The sequence below is a fragment of the Atractosteus spatula genome, chromosome 5 (assembly GCF_055471065.1).
Source record: "Atractosteus spatula isolate fAtrSpa1 chromosome 5, fAtrSpa1.hap1, whole genome shotgun sequence".
Classification (NCBI taxonomy): Eukaryota; Metazoa; Chordata; class Actinopteri; order Semionotiformes; family Lepisosteidae; genus Atractosteus; species Atractosteus spatula.
The window spans coordinates 1,397,501-1,408,223 of record NC_142710.1 but is presented as its reverse complement, the minus strand read 5'-3'; the positions used below and the strand labels follow the sequence as shown (position 1 = coordinate 1,408,223).

The window sequence follows — 10,723 nt, the reverse complement described above, 5'->3', positions numbered from 1 at the left end:
AAACAGAGGGACAGAGGGACAGGAGAGAGAGAGGCCTCCTCTCTCCCCCCTCCTCCTTATCCTCTCTCCCCTCTCCTCCTCCTTATCCCCTCTCCCCTCTCCCCTCTCCTCCCCTCCTCCTTATCCTCTCTCCCCTCTCCCCTCTCCCCTCTCCTCCCCTCCTCCTTATCCTCTCTCCCCTCTCCCTCTCTCCTTATCCTCTCTCTTCCTCGCTCTCCTCTCTCCTCCCCTCTCCCCTCTCCCCTCTCCCTCACTTTCCTCTCCCTCTCTCCCCTCTCCTCTCAATTCAGTTCAATTCAAGGTGCTTTATTAGCATGACCGATGGGTACAATCAGTGTTGCCAAAGCAAATAAAATAATGAAATCCTCTCTCTCCTCTCCTCTCTCTCCTCTCTCTCCTCCTCTCCTGAGCTGCATCCAAACAGCTGCAGTGACTGCTCAGACCCCAGACACACTGCTGCTGGAGCTGGGGCAGGGGCAGGGGCAGGGGCAGGTTTGAATGCACTGTAAAAACTCAGTCCATCTGCTGCTGTTTCTCTCCTCTGCTCTGAGCAGAGCGGCTGTCGGAGCACCCGGTGAGCTTGCACTGTTGCGAGTTCATCTCACAGCGAAGTGATCCACATTGTGACAGGACACACACTCACACACTGCTGCCCGGTGAGCTTGCACTGTTGCGAGTTCATCTCACAGCGAAGTGATCCACATTGTGACAGGACACACACTCACACACTGCTGCCCGGTGAGCTTGCACTGTTGCGAGTTCATCTCACAGCGAAGTGATCCACATTGTGACAGGACACACACTCACACGCTGCTGCCCGGTGAGCTTGCACTGTTGCGAGTTAATCTCACAGCGAAGTGATCCACATTGTGACAGGACACACACTCACACGCTGCTGCCCGGTGAGCTTGCACTGTTGCGAGTTCATCTCACAGCGAAGTGATCCACACTGTGACAGGACACACACTCACACACTGCTGCCCGGTGAGCTTGCACTGTTGCGAGTTCATCTCACAGCGAAGTGATCCACACTGTGACAGGACACACACTCACACACTGCTGCCCGGTGAGCTTGCACTGTTGCGAGTTCATCTCACAGCGAAGTGATCCACACTGTGACAGGACACACACTCACACACTGCTGCCCGGTGAGCTTGCACTGTTGCGAGTTCATCTCACAGCGAAGTGATCCACACTGTGACAGGACACACACTCACACACTGCTGCCCGGTGAGCTTGCACTGTTGCGAGTTCATCTCACAGCGAAGTGATCCACACTGTGACAGGACACACACTCACACACTGCTGCCCGGTGAGCTTGCACTGTTGCGAGTTCATCTCACAGCGAAGTGATCCACATTGTGACAGGACACACACTCACACACTGCTGCCCAGTGAGCTTGCACTGTTGCGAGTTCATCTCACAGCGAAGTGATCCACATTGTGACAGGACACACACTCACACACTGCTTCCCAAGTCAAGACTCCTGCGTGCTCATTGTCTTTTCTGTCTCTCTGTGGTGGGTTGTGTGTCTCTGTGTGTTTGTGCACTTGTGTGTGACTGTGTGAGGCTCTGTGGGTTTGTTGTCTGTGTGTGTCTGTGCACTTGTGTATCCCTGTGTGTAAGTCACTGTGTGAGGCTCTGTGGGTTTGTTGTCAGTGTGTCTGTGTGCGTTTGTGCACTTGTGTGTGACTGTGTGAGGCTCTGTTTGTTTGTTGTCTGTGTGTGTCTGTGCACTTGTGTATCCCTGTGTGTAAGTCACTGTGTGAGGCTCTGTGTGTTTCTTGTCAGTGTGTATCTTTGTGTGTGAGTCACTGTGTGAGGCTCTGTGTGTTTCTTGTCAGTGTGTATCTTTGTGTGTGAGTCACTGTGTGAGGCTCTGTGTGTTTCTTGTCAGTGTGTATCTTTGTGTGTGAGTCACTGAGAGGATCTGAGTTTGTCAGTGTGTGTTTATGTGAGTGTGTCACTGTGTGAGGCTCTGTAGGATTGTCAGTGTGTATCTGTGTGTGTGTGTGCACTTGTGTCAGTGTGTTTCAAAGTGTGTCAGCGTGTCTCTGCGTGGCTCCTCTGACATCCCTGTGGAAATGAGAGTCGACACTTGTGAATTGTGTGGAAGATAAAGAATCCGGATGAAAAAGCAGCAGCCCGTCCAAGCGTCTGTCACCACCCCCGGAGAGAAACTCTTCTGGAGCATTCCTCCAAAATGTCACCGGTACAACGGGTTTAGCGAGTCCAGCCCTAGAAATCCGAACAATTTCCAGTCTGTTTCACACAAGGAAACACACACACACACACGCAAACACGAGGGGGTTTTAACACCTGGAGGAACGGCACCTCGTCTGCCGCGCACAACACCGAGGACGACGAGCGCTGAGGAGACAACTCTCAGAACGAGCTCCGTCCTCAGATATTCAAGTTCTTAGTCGGGACGGTTTCTAGCACACACTCCGGGTCCCGAGTCCGGACGGGCTCCGAGTCCAGCCGGAGCGCGCGCGCGCTCACGCGCGAGGAGTCGACGAGCCCCGCGAGCCCCGCGAGCCGCCCTGACGCCGGGAAGCGGGGCGCGCGAGGACAGGGGGGAGCCCCGAGCGAGGGACTCAGATCTGGGAGGAAAGATGAGGTGCAGGGAGGGGGGGACCTGACCCTTGAACCGGCAGTGGAAGAAAACAGGTAAGAACTTTATTATTACATAAAAACTACAATAGGAATCTTCTCCGCTCAGAAGAACACAAAACAGCCTCGCTTTTCATTTAAATTCAAACTAAAAAAAGTCCACTAGAACACGACTGCTCTACTGTTCTCCTGTACTGGGACTGTAGCTCCTATTGTAACTGGACTGTTCTCCTGTACTGGGACTGTAGCTCCTATTGTAACTGGACTGTTCTCCTGTACTGGGACTGTAGCTCCTGTTGTAACTGGACTGTTCTCCTGTACTGGGACTGTAGCTCCTATTGTAACAGGGCTGTTCTCCTGTACTGGACTGTTCTACTGTACTGGGACTGTAGCTCCTATTGTAACTGGACTGTTCTCCTGTACTGGACTGTAGCTCCTATTGTAACTGGACTGTACTCCTGTACTGGGACTGTAGCTCCTATTGTAACAGACTGTTCTCTTGTACTGGGACTGTAGCCCCTATTGTAACTGGACTGTTCTCCTGTACTGGGACTGTAGCCCCTATTGTAACAGGACTGTTCTACTGTACTGGACTGTAGCTCCTATTGTAACAGGACTGTTCTACTGTACTGGACTGTAGCTCCTATTGTAACTGGACTGTTCTACTGTACTGGGACTGTAGCTCCTATTGTAACTGGACTGTTCTCCTGTACTGGACTGTAGCTCCTATTGTAACTGGACTGTTCTCCTGTACTGGGACTGTAGCTCCTATTGTAACTGGACTGGTCTACTGTACTGGGACTGTAGCTCCTATTGTAACTGGACTGGTCTACTGTACTGGACTGTAGCCCCTATTGTAACAGGACTGTTCTGCTGTACTGGGACTGTAGCTCCTATTGTAACAGGACTGTTCTCCTGTACTGGACTGTAGCTCCTATTGTAACTGGACTGTTCTACTGTACTGGACTGTAGCTCCTATTGTAACAGGGCTGTTCTCCTGTACTGGACTGTAGCTCCTATTGTAACTGGACTGTTCTCCTGTACTGGACTGTAGCTCCTATTGTAACAGGGCTGTTCTCCTTTACTGGGACTGTAGCCCCTATTGCAACAGGACTGTTCTACTGTACTGGACTGTAGCTCCTATTGTAACTGGACTGTTCTCCTGTACTGGGACTGTAGCTCCTATTGTAACTGGACTGTTCTCCTGTACTGGGACTGTAGCTCCTATTGTAACTGGACTGTTCTCCTGTACTGGGACTGTAGCTCCTATTGTAACAGGACTGTTCTCCTGTACTGGACTGTAGCTCCTATTGTAACTGGACTGTTCTACTGCACTGGACTGTAGCTCCTATTGTAACAGGACTACAATAGCTACTATTGTAACAGGACTGTTCTACTGTACTGGGACTGTAGCTACTATTGAAACTGGACTGTTCTACTGTACTGGACTGTAGCTCCTATTGTAACAGGACTGTTCTACTGTACTGGGACTGTAGCTACTATTGTAACTGGACTGTTCTACTGTACTGGACTGTAGCTCCTGTTGTAACAGGACTGTTCTACTGTACTGGGACTGTAGCTCCTATTGTAACAGGACTGTTCTACTGTACTGGGACTGTAGCTCCTATTGTAACAGGACTGTTCTCCTGTACTGGACTGTAGCTCCTATTGTAACAGGGCTGGTCTACTGTACTGGACTGTAGCTCCTATTGTAACAGACTGTTCTACTGTACTGGGACTGTAGCTCCTATTGTAACTGGACTGTTCTACTGTACTGGACTGTAGCTCCTATTGTAACAGGACTGTTCTCCTGTACTGGGACTGTAGGTCCTATTGTAACTGGACTGTTCTCCTGTACTGGGACTGTAGCTCCTATTGTAACTGGACTGTTCTCCTGTACTGGACTGTAGCTCCTATTGTAACTGGACTGTTCTACTGTACTGGGACTGTAGCTCCTATTGTAACTGGACTGGTCTACTGTACTGGACTGTAGCCCCTATTGTAACAGGACTGTTCTGCTGTACTGGGACTGTAGCTCCTATTGTAACAGGACTGTTCTCCTGTACTGGACTGTAGCTCCTATTGTAACAGGACTGTTCTCCTTTACTGGGACTGTAGCCCCTATTGTAACAGGACTGTTCTCTTGTACTGGGACTGTAGCTCCTATTGTAACAGGACTGTTCTCCTGTACTGGACTGTAGCTCCTATTGTAACAGGACTGTTCTCTTGTACTGGGACTGTAGCTCCTATTGTAACAGGACTGTTCTCCTGTACTGGACTGTAGCTCCTATTGTAACAGGATTGTTCTACTGTACTGGGACTGTAGCTCCTATTGTAACAGGACTGTTCTACTGTACTGGACTGTAGCTCCTATTGTAACAGGACTGTTCTACTGTACTGGGACTGTAGCTCCTATTGTAACAGGACTGTTCTCTTGTACTGGGACTGTAGCTCCTATTGTAACAGGACTGTTCTCCTGTACTGGACTGTAGCTCCTATTGTAACTGGACTGGTCTACTGTACTGGACTGTAGCCCCTATTGTAACAGGACTGTTCTGCTGTACTGGGACTGTAGCTCCTATTATAACAGGACTGTTCTCCTGTACTGGACTGTAGCTCCTATTGTAACAGGGCTGTTCTCCTTTACTGGGACTGTAGCCCCTATTGCAACTGGACTGTTACAGGGAGGGGGTGGCCGGAGGGCCCTGTGCTGTGCTGATTTGCCTATCAGGTTGCGGTCGGAAGGTTTGTTTAGAGGGGAGACAACGGGCTGGGTTGTGAGATCCTCTCTGTATGGAAATCAGCCCCCTGTCAGTAACTGGGCGGCTTCTGTTCTTCTTGTTCACCTGAGGCCAGTGAGCTTCTGTCCTGGAATTCAGGCAGCGAATTCGTTTCCCATCTGAAACAGCACAGAACAGTACAGCCCAGTGAGATTGTGGACAGAACAAAAGAAAAAGATACAGCAGTGACACTAATAGTGTCTACAGTACAGTCAGGTGTGACAGTGTGTGTGTGCTGGTGAGTTCAGGGTGAGTGTGAGAGGAGAGGGACAGCAGTGACACTAGTAGTGTCTACAGTACAGTCAGGTGTGATAGTGTGTGTGTGCTGGAGAGTTCAGGGTGAGTGTGAGAGGAGAGGGTCAGCAGTGACACTAGTAGTGTCTACAGTACAGTCAGGTGTGACAGTGTGTGTGCTGGTGAGTTCAGGGTGAGTGTGAGAGGAGAGGGTCAGCAGTGACACTAGTAGTGTCTACAGTACAGTCAGGTGTGACAGTGTGTGTGTGCTGGTGAGTTCAGGGTGAGTGTGAGAGGAGAGGGACAGCAGTGACACTAGTAGTGTCTACAGTACAGTCAGGTGTAACAGTGTGTGTGTGCTGGTGAGTTTAGGCTGAGTGTGAGAGGAGAGGGACAGCAGTGACACTAGTAGTGTCTACAGTACAGTCAGGTGTGACAGCGTGTGTGTGTGCTGGTGAGTTCAGGGTGAGTGTGAGAGGAGAGGGACAGCAGTGACACTAGTAGTGTCTACCGTACAGTCAGGTGTGACAGTGTGTGTGTGCTGGTGAGTTCAAGGTGAGTGTGAGAGGAGAGGGACAGCAGTGACACTAGTAGTGTCTACAGTACAGTCAGGTGTGACAGTGTGTGTGTGCTGGTGAGTTCAGGGTGAGTGTGAGAGGAGAGGGACAGCAGTGACACTAATAGTGTCTACAGTACAGTCAGGTGTGACAGTGTGTGTGTGCTGGTGAGTTCAGGGTGAGTGTGAGAGGAGAGGGACAGCAGTGACACTAGTAGTGTCTACAGTACAGTCAGGTGTGACTGTGTGTGAGCTGGTGGGTTCAGGGTGAGTGTGAGAGGGACAGCAGTGACACTAATAGTGTCTACAGTACAGTCAGGTGTGACAGTGTGTGTGAGCTGGTGGGTTCAGGGTGAGTGTGAGAGGAGAGGGACAGCAGTGACACTAATAGTGTCTACAGTACAGTCAGGTGTAACAGTGTGTGTGTGCTGGTGAGTTCAGGGTGAGTGAGAGAGGAGAGGGACAGCAGTGACACTAGTAGTGTCTACAGTACACTCAGGTGTGACAGTGTGTGAGCTGGTGAGTTCAGGGTGAGTGTGAGAGGAGAGGGACAGCAGTGACACTAGTAGTGTCTACAGTACACTCAGGTGTGACAGTGTGTGTGTGCTGGTGAGTTCAGGGTGAGTGAGAGAGGAGAGGGACAGCAGTGACACTAGTAGTGTCTACAGTACACTCAGGTGTGACAGTGTGTGAGCTGGTGAGTTCAGGGTGAGTATGAGAGGAGAGGGACAGCAGTTACACTAGGGACAGTACATATTGTGCCAGAGTTATAATCGGAGAGGGAGGAGTTAATCTGCCACAGTGCTTCTGACTGAGAGGAGGGAGTGAACTTTAGGGAGGAGACTTCATCACCTGAAATAGCCTCAATGCTGCTTGAAATGTCATGAGGACTCTGATCACAGATACAGTGCACTCTGGCACAGGTGAGAGATCTTCTTCACTAATGGGCATGTCTTTTACTGGTGTCAGTCATAGATAGTCTTTGTTAAAGGATTTTATAAACTGACGGTGGAAGGATTTGATTGTGAGTATATCTCTTCCTGTTCAATAGCTTTTAATTACAGTTCATTAGCTTTTAATGCACATATTTTATAGTTTTTTTCTGTTACCTAGCGATGAAAATAAAAAGCAAAATAAAGTTTCTCTGTTTGTAGATAGTATAATAGAGACACACTGACTGACTGGACACTCCAGTACATTAACACTGCACTGAGAGAGAGGGGTTCATACAGACACACTGACTGACTGGACACTCCAGTACATTAACACTGCACTGAGAGAGAGGGGTTCATACAGACACACTGACTGACTGGACACTCCAGTACATTAACACTGCACTGAGAGAGAGGGGTTCATACAGACACACTGACTGACTGGACACTCCAGTACATTAACACTGCACTGAGAGAGAGGGGTTCATACAGACACACTGACTGACTGGACACTCCAGTACATTAACACTGCACTGAGAGAGAGGGGTTCATACAGACACACTGACTGACTGGACACTCCAGTACATTAACACTGCACTGAGAGAGAGGGGTTCATACAGACACACTGACTGACTGGACACTCCAGTACATTAACACTGCACTGAGAGAGAGGGGTTCATACAGACACACTGACTGACTGGACACTCCAGTACATTAACACTGCACTGAGAGAGAGGGGTTCATACAGACACACTGACTGACTGGACACTCCAGTACATTAACACTGCACTGAGAGAGAGGGGTTCATACAGACACACTGACTGACTGGACACTCCAGTACATTAACACTGCACTGAGAGAGAGAGGTTAATACAGACACACTGACTGACTGGACACTCCAGTACATTAACACTGCACTGAGAGAGAGGGGTTCATACAGACACACTGACTGGACACTCCAGTACATTAACACTGCACTGAGAGAGAGGGGTTCATACAGACACACTGACTGGACACTCCAGTACATTAACACTGCACTGAGAGAGAGGGGTTCATACAGACACACTGACTGACTGGACACTCCAGTACATTAACACTGCACTGAGAGAGAGGGGTTCATACAGACACACTGACTGACTGGACACTCCAGTACATTAACACTGCACTGAGAGAGAGGGGTTCATACAGACACACTGACTGACTGGACACTCCAGTACATTAACACTGCACTGAGAGAGAGGGGTTCATACAGACACACTGACTGGACACTCCAGTACATTAACACTGCACTGAGAGAGGGGTTCATACAGACACACTGACTGACTGGACACTCCAGTACATTAACACTGCACTGAGAGAGAGGGGTTCATACAGACACACTGACTGGACACTCCAGTACATTAACACTGCACTGAGAGAGAGGGGTTCATACAGACACTCTGACACTGACATTTTGGTGAAGATATTTGAATGTGTCTTCAAGCTGTAGTGAAGTCATTTCCTGTTTGTTTCCAACAGGCGAATCAGTGTCAGGTTTTGCTGAAGAACCCGTGGAGATCCGCCCAGCTGCAGTACGAGTCACAGTCTCCACTGTGACTGCAGCACAGGGCTCCTGATGGTGGCCCCCTCCGCTGGTGCACAGGAAGTGCGGTTTGTGCGTCTCTGATTACGGTCCACCCACCCGTGTGGCACAGCGGGGAGGTAGGGGGACAGGAGAAGAAGGGGCGAAACTCAGGGGCCACGTTGCCCGTCTCTCTGTTTTGCGAGAAGGAGATCGAATGTCAGCTGGTGAAAAAAACTACAAAACGTTTCCTTCCTGCAACAGTGTCCCCCTGCCTGGTCCGTCCCTGTGTCCTGCCGTTCTTTGGTTCCTCCCCTTTGCCCCCGTCTCTGTCGAGCAGCTTTTCCCTGATGGAAGCGGTTTGCTCCTCGTCTTCTGTGTTTGAAGACCTCGTCAGTGTGGAGAACAAGGAGAAGGGTTAGTTCCCAGGCGCTGGTTTTTCCTCAGTAAGAAACACAACTGCACCGCCCTCGCCTTCATCTTCAAGAGAACAGGTGGCTGGACTCCACCCAGTATTTTAAGGTTTTACAGAGTGAGGACTGAGGCACACCGATCTGAGGCAGACAGGACGGAGGCACACAGGACTGAGACAGACAGATCTGAGACAGACTGAGGCACACAGGACTGAGACAGACAGATCTGAGACAGACTGAGGCACACAGGACTGAGGCACACAGGACTGAGGCAGACAGGACTGAGGTAGAGAACTGAGGCACACAGATCTGAGGCACACAGGACTGAGGCAGAGGACTGAGGCACACAGATCTGAGGCAGACAGGACTGAGATACCCAGATCTGAGGCAGACAGGACGGAGGCAGAGGACTGAGACAGACAGGACTGAGGCACACAGGACTGAGACAGACAGATCTGAGACAGACTGAGGCACACAGGACTGAGGCACACAGGACTGAGGCACACAGGACTGAGGCAGAGGACTGAGGCACACAGGACTGAGGCAGAGGACTGAGGCAGAGGACTGAGGGACACAGATCTGACGCACACAGGACTGAGGCAGACAGGACTGAGGCAGAGGACTGAGGTAACCCAGTTCTGAGGCACACAGGACTGAGGGAGACAAGACTGAGGCACACAGGACTGAGGCAGACAGGACTGAGGCAGAGCAACTAAACCTACTGACAGCGTTGACATGCCAGCAGAACCCCATGATGGGCAGAGGGAGGGGGCCCCCCAAATTGGGGTAGACCCCAAAACTGTAGAACACAACTCGGATCCCAGAGACAAACCTGGTGGTCACCCCAACACCCCTGGCTCCAACAGCCTGGACCCTCCCGCTGTGCCAGGGGACATCCAAGCCAACAGCGGGGTGCAGGGTGACAGTGGTGCCCCCCAAAACGAAGACAGTTCTGCAGGTCAAGCAGAGAAAAGGGACCTCGAAATCTCCAGGGTCATGGGGTCACAGGGGGGTCCCGTGGAGCAATTTGAACTCGGGCACCTCAGTAATTCTGAGAATGTTGGGGCGCAGGCACCCCAACACACCGAAAGGACACCCTCCCTGTCCCCTGTCCCCCGGAGCACGCCCCGGGCCAGGGGTCGGGGTCGGGGTCGGGGTCGGGGTGCAGGGGGGCCGGGGGGAAGGGGGTGCAGCCAGGGGTGCTGCGGGCGCTGTGGCGTTTTCAGGGTGCTGTCCCGAGGGTGTCTACACTGCGTGGGGGAGACCCCCATGATGGTGTCCGGACTGGTGCTGACCATCGGGTTCTGCATCATCATCATCCTCATCTTCGTCTGCACGCAGAGGGTGAGGCAGAGCATCGCTGCTGGTCAGTGTGTCTGGACTGGTCAGTGTACAGTGTGTGTGTGTGTGTGTGTGTGTGTGTGTGTGTGTGTCAGAGCATCGCCGCTGGTCATTGTGTCTGGACTGGTCAGTGTACAGTGTGTGTGTGTGTGTGTCAGAGCATCGCCGCTGGTCATTGTGTCTGGACTGGTCAGTGTACAGTGTGTGTGTGTCAGAGCATCGCCGCTGGTCATTGTGTCTGGACTGGTCAGTGTACAGTGTGTGTGTGTGTGTGTGTGTCAGAGCATCGCCG

At 51.2% G+C, this 10,723-nt stretch overlaps 1 protein-coding gene across 1 annotated transcript in view; it reads left to right on the top strand.

Annotated features, from left to right (window-relative positions):
• Positions 1 to 2,287: 2,287 nt before the first annotated feature.
• Positions 2,288 to 10,723, top strand: part of LOC148833263 (adenylate cyclase type 2) — a 63,361-nt gene continuing 54,925 nt past the window's right edge. The window contains exons 1-2 of the mRNA XM_088915972.1: positions 2,288 to 2,671; positions 8,635 to 10,434. Of these exons, the coding sequence (XP_088772098.1) occupies positions 9,826 to 10,434 (609 nt within the window). The 5' untranslated portion in view covers positions 2,288 to 2,671; positions 8,635 to 9,825. The remainder of the gene's footprint in view (positions 2,672 to 8,634; positions 10,435 to 10,723) is intronic.